Here is a 19,541-nt window from a genome sequence, read left to right as displayed (position 1 = left end):
CAACAGTTGAACAAAGAAAGAAATATATTGCAGAATACATCTTTGAAAGTCAGCTCGACCTTGCCATGGGTTTAATAAAAACAGCCATAAATCAACGGAACCTTAAATTGATGTTTTTTACACAGCTGTAAAACCGAACCTGAGGCAATCACGTTTTGGAAATGAATAAATAAAAAAGACACGTGACTGTAGGGAAAAAAAGTTTGACTTTTACAAGATATATTGCTGGATTCCAGGATGTGACCCAAAAAGGCTGAAAAGATCCTTTGTAATTTGAATAATTGACAATGTGCAGTTCGTGTAGGCATCAGAGCTTGGCGGCGAGGTCCGTGGGGACTCCACTCATTTGAGACTGGTGTGTTTGCAGGAAGCATTAAAGGAGCCACCATCGTGGACGCGCTGGACTCTCTCTACATCATGGAAATGTACGACGAGTTTGACGCCGCCACTGAGTGGGTGGAGAAGAATCTGGACTTCAACGTGGTGAGTACTTCAGCGTGTGCCGTGGTTGACAGGTAGTTCTCACCTGTAGTATATAAAATAATCACAACAGTTTTGAACACATTTAAGAGGAAAGAATGCTGCCAGGTCGCCCTCTGGTGGACACCAACTTTGCCATGCCAATCACGTTCCACTGACCACGTTTAGCTTTGAAGCCCAGCGACCAGAGTCAGTGGAAGAGTTGTGACTCACGGGTCAGAAAAGTCAGCGTCAGAGCTTCGATCAGCGACCTCACACGACAGAAAGACCAAGCGCATCACCTCAGCCTGTTTGAAACCGCCCAGTTGTTTCCCAACAACACGGATCCCCTGGTGAAGGGCAGCTACTTGGAAACAAGCCTGCGAGGACCATAAATATTTGACCAGGAACCTCGTGAATCAGGGAGTCGTGTGGTCACGCGGCGCTGCTCCCCTGACGGAGCCTGATCTACGAGTCGACGGTTCGGTTCTGACTGCCGTGATTTAGCGCCACACCTGGCTGCTTTTATGGAAATGAACTGAGCAGAGACGCAGACGTCCCAGAAAAGTGCCTCAGAGGTGACAGAGGAGACTTGGCAACCGCAAGTGGTCGGTTCTCTTTGCAGCCGTCGTTTATGTGACTTGCATCTTTTCGTGTGCAGCTGCCTCCACCGAGTCCTGGGTCTGTCCCGTGGTCTCCTCTTGCATGTCACGTACGTGAGCTGGTGACCACGGGTGAGGCGAGGAGAGCCTTGTCTCGTGGCTCAGCTCTTTCCTCACCTTGATGCTGATGAGTCCTCCTGACTGTAGCTCTCTGGTGAACCAGAGCCATCGCGCCTCTCCTCCACATGAGTGCCGACTCACTCCAGATCGCTTGTCGTACTTCTCTGCTGAACTTTCTTCTCCCCACGTCTGCCTCATGTGGTGGTGCCCCCTCGCCTGCAGTTGTCCTGTCAGTCAAAACAGCACGACTCCTCTTGTTTTTCTCCTCGCCGGTGTTTCTGCTGAATTCACTCTCAGGTTCTTCTCCTGTTCGGAGCCTCGTTCCACAATCGTGTGAGATGATGAGTCAGAAATAATTGATGGGGGAACAAGATGTCGCCGCCCCAGGCGGCGGCGAATTCATCACCAGGCGAGCCAGTGTCACGCCGTGATGATCGCAGGAGGACCTGAAGGAGTGCCTGCGGAGAAGAACCCGAGGAGGGATCTGAGTCAGAGGAAGTGTCAAAGAGCCAATCTTTGATGGAGGACAACAGAAGTTGCAAGAAGTTGGAGCACATGGAGTTAACTGTGACTCGTCGTGATGGTGCTGACCCCAGGTACACGGGGTGTGAGGTGGCACACAAACACAGGCTTGTATTACTGTCCTTGTGGGGACCTCTCCTGGCCATCGCCCTTTCCCCAGCCTCTCCCCTCAACCTAACCCTCCCAACCACATGGCTCAGCTGAAGCAGGACTCTGGACCAGTCTGGAAGCCAGTTATGACCACTTGGATTTTGGAGTTTGAACCTTGTAAAACTTGTGAGGACAGGTCAAATGTCCCCACATGAAGGAGGCTTGTCAAGTCTCCAGCATTTGGACGGTGGGCGGAAATCAGAGCGCACTCCATCCACAGGCGACTCCCACTCTGAAGCTCATCACGACGATGACGCGTCAGATGATGGTGATGAAGACGGTGGTGAGTAGATGACAACAGCTGGGATGAGTACATGGATCATTATCTCCATCATGTGGTCAGGCTGATGGTTGTTATCACAGTCAGAGCAGCGTCTTCTCCATGAGGCCTGGAGAAGATCTGAGAGCTGAGCCAGGAGGCAAAGCTATCCACCGAAGACAAGCTCAGTCAGGCTGCAGAGACTCAAAGAAGAGAGGCAGGTCTGGGCCTCTTGACTCCAGCTGCTGCCCCTGCGACCTTGGATCACCAGAGGAACGGGGACCAAGTTGTGCTCCACAAACTTCACCAGCCTGTGGGGGCGAGCTATTGGCTATGACGGACGGACGGACCTGGTGCCTAAGCTGGGACGTCCCAGTGCTATGATCCGATAATAGAGTTTTGATGCGACGCGGGGCGCGGTGTTTTTAATGAGAGCAGGTCTGGAGGGAAATTCCTTCTTTTCCACAGTCGGACGGGTTTTGCTGAATTCAGTTCCCGAGCACAACTTCTCAGTAATTTGTCATGAAAAAGAGGCGCAGATACGGACGCTGTTTCACAGCGATAAAAACTCCAAGACAAAAACACAATGACAGGATTTGGACAAAGCATCTGGTGCCGAGGAAGTTGCCTCCGATTGAGCGGCAACAATGGTGGCGGGGAGCGGCACAGCTTCGTGAATCCATCACTGTGCCTGAGTGGCAGCGCGTCGCAGCTGTCACCCGCCGATAGGACAATAGACCCGTCAGAGTCAGAGCCAGATGAGTGCCATCGCTGCTAATTCATTGCGTTAGGAGAAAGTTCCTCCTCTCTGTGTGGAGGGGGGTCACGGCGACGCCCCGTCCTGCTGACTCAGCCTTCACTTGACCTCCGATAAATCCCGCCGTCCTGACAGGAGGGAAGAGACTGGAGTCATTACCGAGCGAAGGGGAATCTGACAAAGCAGAGGACTCGTTACGGGCTGCAGCCAGATGAGCGCAGCCGATAACTGTCGGCGGCTCTTTAGGAAGCGGAGGAGCTGAGCCAGCAAAAGTCGGCTGATGATGTTTTCGCTTGATTATGGACTGGATTTAAAAAGAATTTGCTTTTGTTCTGGTGTCGCTGTCAATGATGGCCCCGGTGACTTAGGCGCTCCATTATTAACACTCCGAAATAAAGCACGAAAAGTTCCTGAAGACAATTTTCTTACTACGTTTTATGTGATTTTTCAGGAGATTTTTTTTCGATTAACTGGTGACGTTTTCTAAGGAAGGACAAGTATTGCTACGTTCGACTGCTTCGACTAGTTATTTTAAACTCTTGGAAACATCCTTTGGAAGTCGACAGTGGACCTTTGTCCTGTGCTTCTTTTTTTAATGACTTCTCCAAGGAACGGTCCTCTCCTGCCACCCCTAGAGGGAGCTGTGGATACTCCCAGTGCTTGGACTCTGTTAGCATCCCTGGTAAGGTGTGATCGGAGGTTCAAGCCCAGGGGCCCCTCGGTTCGCTTGGTCGGTTGTAGCCCTGACTTGAAGCCTGTGCTGCTGGATCCCCGCTCCGATGTTGGACCGTCGTCCTTCTGCCAGTAAATGACTCCGCGTTTCAGACCGGCTCCCTCCCAGAAGTCCATACCAGACGACTTGAGGGACAAACCTGCCGTGTCTCCGTTGGTGAGGACTCCGTCTGAGATCCCTACACTCCGGATCTGTTCAGACCAGCCCGGCAGATCCAGAGCCGCTCTGATTCTGGGTGCTGCGTCGCGGGGGCAGTGCGTCAGCAGCCACGCTGATGGAATCTGGACAAATTGGACTAATGAGCAGATGAAACGCAGCCAAGGAGATCAAAGTGGAACGATGAAGATTGGAATATCGACCCGGATAAAACTCTGCACATTTGCACAAAGAGATGACGACAAAGTGTGGAAACCGGAGCCCAGGCTCTGCGGGTGTGAAGAGGCAGCGCTGTGACGCACACGTGAGCCTGCTGTGCTCACCACTGCTCTGGTTGATGATGGACCTGGAGGGGTCTTCTCATGATGTTCACATCACGCTCTGCTCATCCATGTCTGTTTCATAGTGCGATGAATGAGTTGGTGAAACGTGTTCCTGCGAGTGAGCTGTCCGGCCATGAGACGCAGTGTCCTTACTGGTGCTTTTATTTTGAAAAGGCACCCGGAGGATATGAGGAACCTGACCTTGCTTCCTCATATCTGAGGCTGAATTAGATGAGCGAGAGGAAATGTGCAGATGATCGGTCGAGATAAAAGGTGCAGCTCAACAGGTGTGTTCCTGGGAGGAGATGAGAGGTGAGGAGAGTGGCGTATGGAGGTCAGCAGAGACACAGCTCTGGCCAGGATCTCTTCCTCAGTCTGCTGCTCCTGAAGCGCCTGCCCCAGGGAGGCAGAGCAGTGGTGGGAGGAGCCTCAACAAAGCGTTTGTGAGGATGCTCTCTGGCACGCAGCGGGAGAAGCTCGCCAGGACCAGTGAAGAAGAGGCGCTGGCGAGCCTCGTTGACCAGGCTGGACAAGTGGGAGCCAGCAACTGGAAGCTGGGGGCGCTGTGCCTCTTCTCTGCCGCCTGCTGTGTCTTGTTGCAAATGAGAGTGATCGCCATGCTGTCGTCTGCCACCTGATACTGTTGCACTCAGAGTGTGATGGTGCAAAAGACGAGAAAATGGAAGTGGATGATGAACAAATTCAGATGACAATGAAGACTAGAAAGAAATGAAGACAGACAAGAGGAAAGTCTGGAAAAAATCAGGACAAAAACGTGAGCAATAAGGAACTGCTGGGAAAATAACAATAAAACCTGGTTGATCAAAGTGCTGTCTACAGTCGTTCTACTTTGATTAAACAGAAACTCTCTACTTCTCCAGTGACCTTGTTCTCTCTGGTCTTGTCCGCTGCAGAACGCTGAGGTGTCCGTGTTCGAGGTCAACATTCGCTTCGTCGGCGGTCTGCTGTCGGCCTACTACCTGTCCGGGAAGGAGGTAAGACTCTGCCGTCTGCCGGCCATGTTTATGTGGGTCGCGCGTGAATGGGAGGCCTCACGAACGATCCCAGCAGCCGCTTTTGGGCCCCTGGCCTGGAGTTTGGATCATTCGTGGAGTCAGATAGGGGTGCAGAGGCAGGGCCTGCGGGTGTGGAACTCTGAAACGTCAGGAGAAACCTTCAGCGTGGATGAGTGGGATCGTCGCTTTTCATTGACTCTCAGAAGTGTGCTGGCGCCCGGAGATCACCTCCGTTCATCTCTCCGGCGAGGGAACCGGAGTTGCCAGGCCAAGTGCTTCTTCCTTAGTGGGCGGAGATAACAGACACTGGAGTCGGAGCGCGACTCCTCTGCTGGCAAAAACCCATTTTCAAGTTCACTGAGCTTTTTTACTGCCTCAACATCCTTTTAAAACCTGAGAGTGATGTCGGGGTTTTATTTGCTCCGTCGCTGGCTTCCTCTTGTGTGTTTTGCCTTGTCGTTGTGTGACTTGTCTTTGGCTGACTTTTCATTGCGTGTCCTGTGCCTTCAGAGGTGGGACTCAGGTCACGGGTCCTGGTGATTTTGCCTCACTTTGTGACGTGTCTCAGCTTTGCCTGACTCGTAGTGTCTTGTCGTGTCTGAACGCTGAGTCTTGCGCGTCACTTCCGTCCTGGGAGCGAGTCAACACAGTCTGGTTCATTGCCTAAGTCTCCCCCTCCTCCTCACGTTCCTAGTTCAGTCAAAGGTATTTTTTCTGAGACGAGTCTGGACCAGGTTCAGGACTGGCCTGTTGATTTAGGGCCTGCTCCACAGCGACGTGTCATCATCTCCCCAGCCTCGTCCATCCGTCTCCGCCAGTCAATAAATCCAGAAGTCTCCCCCTCTGGCTGCAGCTGCAGGTCACCTTTCCCCTGAAAGATGAGGCGGGCGGGAGACGGCCTTCAGGCCGGCGCCGCTGAAGGATGCCGTCAATCCTGGAAACAAACCCCAAGAACTATGGTGGTGACAGAGAAGGGGCTGCTTTATAGACCCGGGTTCATTTACACTTCTGTGATGAGGCGTGACTTTCAAGGTGACGTCCTCTTTATGTCCCAATAGTTTTAATTCATGAGCAGCAGATGAAACAAGACGGTCGCTGAAAACAGCAGATCGAGTTCAAAGACAGTCGCCACAGTCAGAGGGAGGAAGCTGGCAGTTTGGGAGCGGAGCAGCCGTGGGATGGATGGATGGGTGGATGGATGGATGGATGGATGGATGAGTGGATGGATGGATGGATGGATGAGTGGATGGATGGATGGATGGATGGGTGAGTGGATGGATGGATGGATGGGTGAGTGGATGGATGGATGGATGGATGGATAGATAGATGGATGAGTGGATGGATGGATGGATGGATGGATGATGGATGAATGACTGAGTGGATGGATGGATGGATGGGTGAGTGGATGGATGGATGGATGGATGGATGGGTGAGTGGATGGAGATTCAGACCAGTGGTGATGGTCAGTTACCCACGTGAAACTCCAGTGAGTCACTTTCATCTGAAAGTAAGCAGGAAACAAAGTTATTTTTCAGCTGGAGCCGACATCGGTAGATCGAGGTGGTGGACGACGACGGCGAGGCGCAGGCTAGAAGGTGGTCCACGTGCAGAGATGATTCACTCTCTGACCTTTGAAGAGGCCGTGAGACCACAGAGCGGAGACAAAAGCCGGCGGCTGAACTGGAGATGAGAAGGTTCCGCCTGGACGGCTTCCCCAGCCTCAGCGCTGCTCCGCCAATCCATTCATTAGAGTCCTTTTACGGAACACAACCTACACTCACCTGCGAGCAGAGACGCTGCAGGAGAATTCATTTGGGCTTAAATTGCCAATTTCACAGCCGTTTCTCTTTTATTTTGGAGAGTAAATATTTAATGATTGTCTTTATTCGCGACCACACAGCCGCGCACCTTCGACCGGCCTCTGAATTATTCACCGCCGGTAATGAAATGGCTGGAATGAGACTTTCATGGAGAAGGATGGTTTACTTACTCCCCTGTCAACTTTGGCGGCCTGTCAAGAAGGGGGCGCTCTGTCTTCAGCTCCAGTCAGGAGTGGTCTCCAGATGGAGCTGGGGAGGAGTTCAGCAGCGCTCAACACAAGTTTAATGTTTGTTTATTTTCGGAGTCCAGGGTGGACCACGGACTCACCCCTGGATCCATGTAGCTGATGCCAACACGCTTCTACCTGCTGCTGGTGTTGAGCTCCTGCGTGTGGAACTTCAGTGATGGTTGGTCCAGCTCCAGCTCCGTTTCCTCCTGCTGCACCTGGTGTACCAGGAGGTGTCTGACCATCGCTCACACAATTTAGCCCCCAAGTTTCTCTGACAGAAGCTGCTCTTGCACCTCTTTGTGTATTTCTGAAGAAGAAATCTGACAACCAGAGGTCCCGTCCTGTGTTGCTATGTATGCTCCCATCCCCGCCCCCCTTCAGTCTTTTATTCACCTGGACATGTTCTGCCGCCTCGCAGAGAGTGATGCTCCCATACATTATTCAGACGGTGAGGTCTCGTTCCTCGCCGTCTGTCAGGAAGCGCCCGCCGGTGGGATCAGGATGGCGTGTAAATGAAGCGGAGCCAGAGTCCGGTGTTCAGGACGGGACCCTGAAGGCCACGCGGAGGAGGGCGGCAGCAGGTCTGCTCTTGTGAAGAGAGACGAGACGAGAGACGGATGTCGGAAAGCCCTCGGAGGAGCTTGTGAGACCTAGCGTCAGACAGAAGTGGTGACCAAGCTTAATCCCTCCATCTTCAGGTCAGTGGCTGTAATCTGGACCTCGCAGGCGTCCAGCAGAATCACCCAGATGAGGACCGACGTCAGCCAAAACGACACTTGCTGGATTAACTGGTGTGGCCCAGCTAGCTTTGTCAATGTGTGTGTGTGCGTGCGTGCGGTCTAATCTTTTCAAACATTTAGAATCCTTGCAACCGTCTCCAGCTAATCAGCCTCGGCGAGAGACGGGCCGCGGAGGAGACCGCCACGCCTGAGTGGCTGGTGCTGGCGTCAGGTTGGGATTGAGATGAAACAGGAAATACCTGACCAAGTACTCGCTCACTCTCTGCCTGTGTGGAAGGTGCCAGAGCACTTTATTATCCCCTTCACTCCCCTTGATTTCTTTGACTTGATGTCAGATACATGTCAGACTAAAGGCGCCGGCGCCCAGCTGGCTCACCCAGTCGTTTCCTGTGACCCCAACCATCTTCAAATGTTTTCCTGAAGAAGTCATCCAGGAACTCCGATGCACTGAAGCAGAAAGGAGGGAGGGGTGAAAAAAATCTCATGAATTATTCGATACAAAAGAAGGTTAATCATTGAACACAAAATGATCCTGCAAGTGAATGAAATATATCATGAGGAAATATCAAAACACAAATTGCTTCATTTATGTCGAGAAAGAAAGACTAACTTTACTTCAAGAAAACTGGAAATGGCCAGAAATGACACGCATTATTGGAAATCTAATATTAATTGACAAGATTATTTGAAAGATGGAGTCATTTTTTGGAAAATGTTTTGATCTTTTCATTGTTAAAATGATTGAAAAGCCTCTTCTTAGCATCATTTGCTCGTTGCTCTCATCATGTCCATATGCTAATGCTAATCAGCTAGCATTCTCTTGTCTCACCGCGTAGCTTCGACGCGTAGCTTCAACGCGTAGCTTCAACACGCTTCATTGCTTTGAATGTAGTTCAACTGGTGACAAAGAAATGCGGAAAATGTTCTTTTGCAAACCTGTGGTTGCTTTGTATCGCAGCACTTTTGATGGTTTATGTTTTTGAACAATGAAATCCTGAGCTATGCACTGAAACATAACCACGTCCTGTTCTACCTGCGATGACCTCCATATGATGGATTGGTCTCACTGAGGTCTGTACGGCTGGTGAAGAGGTACCTGGATGTAACTCTGGATCTATGAGGTGCAGACTCTGGTGGTTCTCCCTGCAGTCAGGCAGCACAGTGAACTCGCGGAGCCATTCCTTGCTGTTGTTTAGTACTCACTCGTTGACGATGAGAAACTCGCGGCCAGTTGAATGCAGCGCTGGCTTTGTGGAGCTGAGTGAAGTAATTACCTGAAAGGCTTGAAGAGAGGGACCAGAGCCAAATGGGCGAGATGATGGAAAGCCCAGCAGGAAGAGGAGGAGGAGAAGAGTCGGACCACAGAGGAGGAGCTGGCCGGGGAGGTGGTTTCCTGATCAGGAGAGGACGCCTGCGCTGGACGTCTTCCGATGGACCTCTGAGTGGCTTTAGCAGCACCAGAACACGGTTGGTGTGGGATTGTGCGTGAAGGTTCGTGTGGAGGTTTTTAGTTGATCTATTAATATGTAGCAGTGTATCATACACATGTCAAAGACTTTCATATATAATTGTCTCATCATCCACAAAATATTGAAAAATAATAAGATAAAATATATATTGATATTAGTCATAAAATGTGTTCGATATGTTTTTCTGATCATTTCGGTGTAAAAACAGAATGTCGTTGCTCCATGTAAAGGTGGGACAGGAGGAGTGAGAGAGTGAGTGAGTTTTTGGGGTCCAGGAACTGGTCCTGCTCCTGGAGTTTATTAAAAATGCAGGCAGCACAAGGCTCCTGCAGGCGATGAGATCTGCCGAAACAGAGGCGGTGTGATCCAGCCTGGCCTGTGTGCCGACGCGCCGGACTCACCAACCCCAGCTTGACTCTCCACGTGTCAGGGAAGGGCTCGCTGAAGAGACCAGGCTCGCAAACACACGCAGCACTTGCTCCTGCTCAAGTCAAGCTGCCTCGCTCGCTCGCACGCACGCACGCACGGCCGAGCGTAGCAAATGTTCTTTACCGGCCGTGGACAATGAACGTTGTGCATCACGATCCTAATCTCTTTTTGGCTCTCTGATCTGTGGAGGAGCAGTGGAGGATCCTGCCTCAGACTGCTGTGTGTCTTAACAGCTCCACGTTTTCACACAGCTGATCAGCCATTTATTGAAATAGAGAGCATCTCCGGTTCAAACAAGCCTCCAGGTGACGGACGTGATCTGGAAGCCAAACTCATGCTTCGAGGCTCATTGACTGGAACTCTGAAAGTAGCCAAGTCCACGTCCTGTGAGGTTTCTTGTCCGTCGTCTGATCTTGCAGACTGACTTGATCAGTGACTCCACACGTGTCAGGATTTGACTCTGATGCAGTGAATAGACTTGTGACTCACAGGTGCAGATGGAGGATACGAGTCTCATCGCTACCTCGTGTGTTGACTGCAGCGTACGTGTCCGCGGCGTCTGCAGTCGGCTCTTGTTCCCACCTCGCCGTTCCCCGGGGCCTTGTCTGTTTTGACGCGCCTCCTCTCCTCCTTCTTCGGACCTTATCTCCGAGCCTGCCGATTTCTTGTTACTTATCACGGAGCGCCTCGCTGTGATTGACGGGAGACGTCTCTCACACTTCGCTGTCTCGGGCAGGTTAGCGCCTGACTCCGCCGCCGCGCTTGGTGTCGGGTGCTTGTTGCTGTCAGTCTCTTCTTCTACCCATGGAAAGCAACATTTGGGGGAAACATCTTCAGCTCAACGGTCGTGACTCGCTCCTCAGAGAAAAGCGTGAGAGTTGGAGCACGGTGGGACCAAGCCAGGGTGTCCAGTGGGCCTCCAGGTTCCGAGCCACCAAACAGAGCTTCTGGGTTGGTGTTTACTGATGATGAAGCGTCTCCACTGTCCCAACTGCCCTGAGAGCGCTTAGCCCCGCCCATCATGTGTTGTCAGGCTTGGCTCTCAGCCAGGTGAATAGTAGGGAAACTAGGGTGACTGATTCCTCGGTGGTTGGACCCCCGACCCGGTGAGCCCGCTTACAATCTAATGACATCAGGCTTCTGTTGCGGCTCCACGTGTGCGTTGGCGTGTGAGTCTGTCTGATGTCTTTGTGATGTCAGACGTGGACTGTTGAGGGCCAACAACAGCCGTCTGCCTCTTTAGACAGAGACGCCGGGAGAGTGTGTGTCTGTGTGTGTGTGCACCTCTGTGTGTGTCTGTGTGTGTGTGTACCTCTGTGTGTGTCAGTGTGTGTCTGCATGTGTGTGCACCTCTGTGTGTGTCTGCATGTGTGTGCACCTCTGTGTGTGTGTGCACCTCAGTGTGTGTCAGTGTGTATGTGCACCTCTGTGTGTGTCTATGTGTGTGTGTGTGTGCACCTCTGTGTGTGTCAGTGTGTGTCTGCATGTGTGTGCGCACCTCTGTGTGTGTCAGTGTGTGTCTGCATGTGTGCGCACCTCTGTGCGTTGGTGTGTGTAGAGTTGTGCATTGCTTCATCCAGTTGTGGCTCGGCCGCCGAGCATCTTTCCAGAGGAGCTTTTTGACAACTCGTCAGGTCTTGAATCCAGACAAACTAAGTTGCTCTCACACGTCACAAACACACACCTTTGTGTTTCCTGGTCTGACAGGAGAGGAGACACAGGTGGTGTCACCGTTAGGATGCTCCCATGACTCCTCCTCGAGTCACACTCCGAACCTCGTTGCTGACTGATTACCATGTGCCAGAGACACACGCACACACACTCACGCAGACACTCACACACACACACACACACACACACACACACACACACACACACACACACACACACACACACACACACACACACACACACACACACACACACACACACACACACACACACACTCACTCCCTCACACACACACACACACACACACACACACACTCACACAGACACTCACACACACAAACACACACACAGACACTCACACACACAAACACACACACACACACACAGACACACACACACAGACACTCACACACACACACAGACACACACACACACACTCACACACACAGACACTCACACACACAAACACACACACACTCACACACACACACACACACAGACACACACACACACACACACACACAGACACACAGACACTCACACACACACAGACACTCACTGACTCACACACACACACACACACACACACTCACACACACACACACTCACACGCAGACACACACACACACAGACACACACACGCAGACATCAGGAAGTTGATTTTCCTGATGGATATTCCGGCAGGAGCAGCCGGGTGTGAAACCTGATTATCAACCGGAGTTTTTACTGATGGCGTGTCCCGTGCACGCGGTGTTTGTTTGTGTGTAATTCATTTGCCTGTTAAAGCTGGTTGGCGCGTTGCTCGATGGACCCCGGGTGTGTTTCAGTGGCTCAGCCTCTGCTGTTATTCCTCCCCTCTGTGTTCCCGCCATTATTAAAGACATTCCTCACTGCCATCTGACGCCTGGTTACCACACTCTCCTGCCCCCGCTGCCTCCCCAACACACACACTCACCAAGTGCTCTGGTCAGAAGAGTTGATGAAGTCGGAGAGTGGTTTCCCTCTCCACTCCGGGTGTCTCTGGTGGGACGGCGGGTCCCCAGAGAGTGGAGCGCTGACGGGTCCAGTCACCTCTGAGGAGAACTCACCTGAAGTTCAAGGCCTTCAGGACTCATGTCTTCAGCGTGAGGCGGAGACGCCTTCAGGACGTGCTGCTCCTCTCGTCCTCCAGTCACTCAGAGTCACTCGTGTCGCTCTCATCAGCAGAGGCTTTTGTGACTGTTTGTGTGATTCTGACGCTCGCTCTGGCTTTCAATGCCACTTCAGCGTCTTCACTTGTGTCCAACTGTATTTTCACGCAGGTAGATGCAAAAGTCTGTCTCTGCATCATAGGGTTCTGTGGCCTACAGGTATGAGCCAGTCAGAGCACGCTGTTCAGAACGCTGCGCTGTGATTGGCTGAGGGATGCAGCATCATCCACGTGCTGTGGCTTTGTCTTGCCGCAGTTCTGCTTCTGCTTCTGGTTCTGTCAGCGGTGATGGTGGAGTGTGTTGGAGCCTGAACCTGAACAAACGTGTGGCTTCTCCTTCAGCTGTGGATCTGTGGATCCAGGGCCTGGTGAGACCCGCTGGGCTCATTTGATGGTGATAGTTGAGAAAGATCTCAAACATCTCGTGTCTCAGCCACTGAAGAACAAGAAAGAATCGGAAGATTTGCTGGAATACCACCTGTTTGTCTCCTCTAATTGAACATTAAGGGCACGACGCTGAGCAGGATTAGTCCCGTCTTCTAAGTGTCTTTTTTATTACGTCTCAAATGTGTTTAAAATCTCTTTCATGAATCAGGACCTGATTAGATCCTTCCATGGTGTCATGCCCTTTTTGTACAATGAGAAGGAGAAAAACTGTCTCAGGAACTTTGATTTCAAAGTGAAGCAATTCAGAGTTGCCTTTTCTTTGATTTGATTTGCTTTAGAAACCTGCTCTAATTCCTGATAGGCCGTCGCGCCTCGGTGGATGTTCAAGTCTCAGGTTGTTTCAGAGACCTCAGACACTTCTGGGTCGTCGGCTTCAGCTCTATTTCAGGATTCAGGTCGGACGTTGTGTGTGTTTGGGGCGTCAGAGAAATGTAAAACACCCAAATAAGGAGGCTGTGTTTCCCCGTCAGGTGTTCCGGAGGAAAGCAGTGGAGCTGGGAGAGAAGCTGCTGCCGGCCTTCAACACGCCCACCGGCATCCCCTGGGCTCTGCTCAACCTCAAGAGGTGGCACGCACTCACACACGCACGCTCACACACGCACACACACACACACACACACACTCACACACTCACACACTTACACACACACACACATTCACACGCACACACTCACACATTCACACACTCACTCACACACTCACACGCACACACTCACACACACTCACACGCACACACTCACACACACTCACACGCACACACTCACACGCACACACTCACACACGCTCACACACGCACACACTCACACACGCACACACTCACACACACTCACACGCACACACTCACTCACACACACACACACACACGCACACACTCACACTCACACACTCACTCACACACTCACACGCACACACTCACACACACACACTCACTCACACACTCACACTCACACACACACTCACTCACACGCACACACTCACACGCACACACTCACACACACACACTCACTCACACACTCACACGCACACACTCACACACACACACTCACTCACACACTCACACTCACACACACACTCACTCACACGCACACACTCACACGCACACACTCACACACACACACACTCACACGCACACACTCACACACACACACTCACACACACACACACTCACACGCACACACTCACACATTCACACACTCACTCACACACTCACACTCACACACGCACACACTCACACACTCACACACACGCACACTCACACGCACACACTCACACATTCACACATTCACACACACACTCACACGCACACACTCACACACACACACACTCACACGCACACACTCACACACACACACTCACACACACACACACTCACACACACACTCACACGCACACACTCACACACTCACACACACTCACACACACACACACACACACACACACACACACACACACACACGCACACACTCACACATTCACACACTCACACGCACACACTCACACACACACTCACACGCACACACTCACACACACACACTCACTCACACACTCACACTCACACACACACTCACTCACACACTCACACTCACACACACACTCACTCACACGCACACACTCACTCACACGCACACACTCACACACGCACACACTCACTCACACGCGCACACTCACACACGCACACTCCCTGCCTCCGTGATGGTTTCTGACTCTCCTGCGGAGAACAGAGAGATGTCGGACTTCTCCGTGACAGGCCGCGGCTCTTTTAGCTCCTCACCCCGGCGCCGAGCCGCCGGCTGCGGGGCCCACTATTGACTGGGAAGACAGGCCACACGTTTCGGCGGCTGCTGACGAGGTCACGGGTCACTGTCAGGCCTTCTTTACACACTGGCCAGCTCTGGGCGTGAGACACACACACTGGCGCGCAGAGAAGCTGTGTGGAAACATGCTGCTGCTCAGAGAAGGAGAGGCCAGAGGTGTTTACTGTCTCCGAGGTTTCTTCTCAGCTGGATTCCTGTTCATGATAACTGGCCCCAGCCATGGAAGCAGTCCTGGAAATGCTTCAGTCGTCTTCACCATGAATAGAGTCTTCGGTAGATAAAGGGTTTTTTCCAAAGAAACTAATGGTTCAGAAGAAACATAATTCACCAGGCACCAAACCTACACATGGTCCGAACTGTGGAATAATTCCATTTTGTATACAATCATAATTCAACACAAGAAAGACGAATATTATGCTGCAACATTCGCTCGTGCTAATAATGAGAATGTCTATGATTAAACCAACGTGTTGAATGACTGTGGGACGCGGACGTTGGAGAGAACCATCAGGACCAGACACGCTTTTGTCTCCATGCTGCTGAACATCAGAACCGTGATGATAGAAACTTGTTTGCTTCCATTAAAGACTGAAAATAATTGAAAAAAAGCTCTGGTCTCCTCTGAGATCCAGCTGTTAATTAAAACTTGTCATCCAGCGAGTAACAGCTCTGTTTGTGTGGGTGAGAGACGCCGCCTCCCCTCCCCCCAACCCCTCGTCCCAGGGGGGAGCTGCTCGCACACGAGGGTGAGGAACCTGTGGCTGCTCTCACACACCTGTGTGTGTGTGTGAGAGAGACCGAGAGGTCCCCAGAGGCCTGAGCAGATGCAGCTGATGATGACTTTACCTGCATGACTGAGCTGTGAGACACACACACACACACACACACACACACACCTGGCGCATCAGCGATCAGCAGCTTCTTCCATCTTCTCTGGACGTCTCTCTCGGAGCTCTGCTGCAGCCTCTTGCTGCTCACTGGTGTCGTGTTGTCGTGCTCCTCACACCTTCACCTGTGGCCCTGATTCCAACACCATCCCTGCTGCTCTGCGTCCGTGCTGCGCTCATTACAGTCGGGGCAAGTCCGCCCACGTAACCTTGACCCAAATAGGAGAAGAAAGATCTGCACAAGCCGCAGGAGCAAAGCAAAGCTCATTATCTGCTGCTTTCATCCCACTTCTCGTGCTCTCTGTCGTCCGTTTGTTCTAAACTGCGCGCTCTCCTCCTCCGTCGGTCCGTCCGTCTTCCTCACACTGACCCAGATCCTGGTCCTGATCCAGGCGGGTCCCCTCAAGTCTCCTCAGTCAGAGTGAAGGACATTTCTGAGGGCAGATAAAAACAAACCATCATCAGAGCAGCAATGAAGAGCTGAAGAAAACAGGAGCCCAATGACGTAGGACTGTTCCTCCAGTATGGTCCTTAATCTTCTACCCCCCCCCAGACATCCTGACCCACCCTCCGTCCCACAACATCAGCCTCCCAGTAACTTCTACACTTCCTCCAACAAAGCTTCCCTCTTTTCATACCAACGTTCCACCAAACCTTCTTAGTATCCCTCCTACCCTCCATCCTCCTGCCCTCCATCCTCCTGCCCTCCATCCTCCTCCCTCCATCCTCCTACCCTCCATCCTCCTGCCCTCCATCCTCCTGCCCTCCATCCTCCTACCCTCCATCCTCCTCCCTCCATCCTCCTGCCCTCCATCCTCCTCCCTCCATCCTCCTGCCCTCCATCCTCCTCCCTCCATCCTCCTGCCCTCCATCCTCCTCCCTCCATCCTCCTGCCCTCCATCCTCCTACCCTCCATCCTCCTGCCCTCCATCCTCCTCCCTCCATCCTCCTGCCCTCCATCGTCCTACCCTCCATCCTCCTCCCTCCATCCTCCTGCCCTCCATCCTCCTCCCTCCATCCTCCTGCCCTCCATCCTCCTGCCCTCCATCCTCCTCCCTCCATCCTCCTGCCCTCCATCGTCCTGCCCTCCATCGTCCTCCCTCCATCCTCCTACCCTCCATCCTCCTGCCCTCCATCCTCCTGCCCTCCATCCTCCTCCCTCCATCCTCCTGCCCTCCATCCTCCTGCCCTCCATCCTCCTCCCTCCATCCTCCTGCCCTCCATCGTCCTACCCTCCATCCTCCTCCCTCCATCCTCCTCCCTCCATCCTCCTGCCCTCCATCGTCCTACCCTCCATCCTCCTCCCTCCATCCTCCTGCCCTCCATCCTCCTGCCCTCCATCCTCCTCCCTCCATCCTCCTGCCCTCCATCCTCCTGCCCTCCATCCTCCTGCCCTCCATCCTCCTGCCCTCCATCGTCCTGCCCTCCATCGTCCTCCCTCCATCCTCCTACCCTCCATCCTCCTGCCCTCCATCGTCCTACCCTCCATCCTCCTCCCTCCATCCTCCTGCCCTCCATCGTCCTACCCTCCTGCCCTCCATCCTCCTACCCTCCATCCTCCTGCCCTCCATCCTCCTACCCTCCATCCTCCTGCCCTCCATCCTCCTGCCCTCCATTCTCCTGCCCTCCATCGTCCTGCCCTCCATCGTCCTACCCTCCTGCCCTCCATCGTCCTACCCTCCATCCTCCTCCCTCCATCCTCCTGCCCTCCATCCTCCTACCCTCCTGCCCTCCATCCTCCTGCCCTCCATCCTCCTGCCCTCCATCCTCCTGCCCTCCATCGTCCTACCCTCCTGCCCTCCATCGTCCTACCCTCCATCCTCCTCCCTCCATCCTCCTGCCCTCCATCGTCCTACCCTCCTGCCCTCCATCGTCCTACCCTCCATCCTCCTCCCTCCATCCTCCTGCCCTCCATCGTCCTACCCTCCTGCCCTCCATCGTCCTACCCTCCATCCTCCTGCCCTCCATCCTCCTACCCTCCATCCTCCTGCCCTCCATCCTCCTGCCCTCCATCCTCCTGCCCTCCATCCTCCTGCCCTCCATCGTCCTACCCTCCTGCCCTCCATCGTCCTACCCTCCTGCCCTCCATCCTCCTACCCTCCATCCTCCTGCCCTCCATCCTCCTACCCTCCATCCTCCTGCCCTCCATCGTCCTACCCTCCTGCCCTCCATCCTCCTGCCCTCCATCCTTCTCCCTCCATCCTCCTCCCTCCATCCTCCTGCCCTCCATCCTCCTGCCCTCCATCCTCCTACCCTCCTGCCCTCCATCCTCCTGCCCTCCATCCTCCTGCCCTCCATCCTCCTGCCCTCCATCGTCCTATCCCCCTGCCCTCCATCCTCCTGCCCTCCATCCTCCTGCCCTCCATCCTCCTCCCTCCATCCTCCTGCCCTCCATCGTCCTACCCTCCTGCCCTCCATCCTCCTACCCTCCATCCTCCTACCCTCCATCCTCCTGCCCTCCATCGTCCTACCCTCCATCCTCCTCCCTCCATCGTCCTACCCTCCATCCTCCTCCCTCCATCGTCCTACCCTCCATCCTTCTCCCTCCATCCTCCTGCCCTCCATCCTCCTCCCTCCATCCTCCTGCCCTCCTACCCTCCATCCTCCTACCCTCCTGCCCTCCTACCCTCCTACCCTCCATTCTCCTACCCTCCATCCTCCTACCCTCCATCGTCCTACCCTCCATCCTCCTCCCTCCATCGTCCTACCCTCCATCCTTCTCCCTCCATCCTCCTGCCCTCCATCCTCCTCCCTCCATCCTCCTACCCTCCATCCTCCTACCCTCCTGCCCTCCTACCCTCCTACCCTCCATTCTCCTACCCTCCATCCTCCTGCCCTCCATCCTCCTACCCTCCATTCTCCCACCCTCCATCCTCCTACCCTCCTGCCCTCCATTCTCCCACCCTCCATCCTCCTACCCTCCTGCCCTCCATCCTCCTACCCTCCTACTATCCATCCTCCTGCCCTCCATCCTCCTGCCCTCCATCCTCCTACCCTCCATCGTCCTACCCTCCCGCCCTCCTACCCTCCATCCTCCTCCCTCCATCCTCCTGCCCTCCATCCTCCTGCCCTCCATCCTCCTGCCCTCCATCCTCCTGCCCTCCATCCTCCTGCCCTCCATCCTCCTACCCTCCATCGTCCTACCCTCCCGCCCTCCTACCCTCCTACCCTCCATCCTCCTCCCTCCATCCTTCTGCCCTCCATCCTCCTGCCCTCCATCCTCCTACCCTCCATCCTTCTACCCTCCATCGTCCTACCCTCCATCCTCCATTCTCCTGCCCTCCTGCCCTGACCAACTGTACCTTCCCATATGACCTGTGCACCAGGCCTGGCCAACGTTCGGCTCCTCTTGCTTCCAACCCTCCTCTCTCTCTACCTTCCCCTTCCCCCAGTCTTACTCACGATACCCTCAAATCAATCCTGGTACAATCCAACAGACCTACCTTTCTCCCTGTATCTTGCCCGTCCTCGTGCAGACCCTCCTGAATACGACCACTGTGGTGCCTACAACGCTTGAGCTACGCCCCGGTGGCAAAAATCAGGGAGTGCGGAGCTGCACATGCTCACAGCAGCAATCTCTCGCTGGGGTCATCACCCAGCAGATGGAGTTTATGAGATGAAGTGTGACATATTTTTGATAATTTAGCCAGGAATGGCAGGTGGCACCTTCTTCCCTCGTCACCACCTGCAGCCCCTTTCTTTCCCTGCAGCCGACCTTCCCACATCCCTCGTCCCCCGCGCCTCCCTG

At 53.6% G+C, this 19,541-nt stretch overlaps 1 protein-coding gene across 1 annotated transcript in view; it reads left to right on the top strand.

The window, feature by feature from the left end:
- The window catches only part of man1a1 (mannosidase, alpha, class 1A, member 1), a 76,502-nt gene that overhangs the window by 44,639 nt on the left and 12,322 nt on the right, over positions 1-19,541 (top strand). The window contains exons 3-5 of the mRNA XM_053880940.1: positions 368-483; positions 4,996-5,076; positions 13,563-13,657. Coding sequence (XP_053736915.1) covers positions 368-483; positions 4,996-5,076; positions 13,563-13,657 — 292 coding nt within the window. The remainder of the gene's footprint in view (positions 1-367; positions 484-4,995; positions 5,077-13,562; positions 13,658-19,541) is intronic.

The sequence above is a fragment of the Synchiropus splendidus genome, chromosome 12 (genome assembly GCF_027744825.2).
Source record: "Synchiropus splendidus isolate RoL2022-P1 chromosome 12, RoL_Sspl_1.0, whole genome shotgun sequence".
In the NCBI taxonomy this organism is placed as follows: domain Eukaryota; kingdom Metazoa; phylum Chordata; class Actinopteri; order Syngnathiformes; family Callionymidae; genus Synchiropus; species Synchiropus splendidus.
This window is presented reverse-complemented; position numbering and strand designations above follow the sequence as displayed.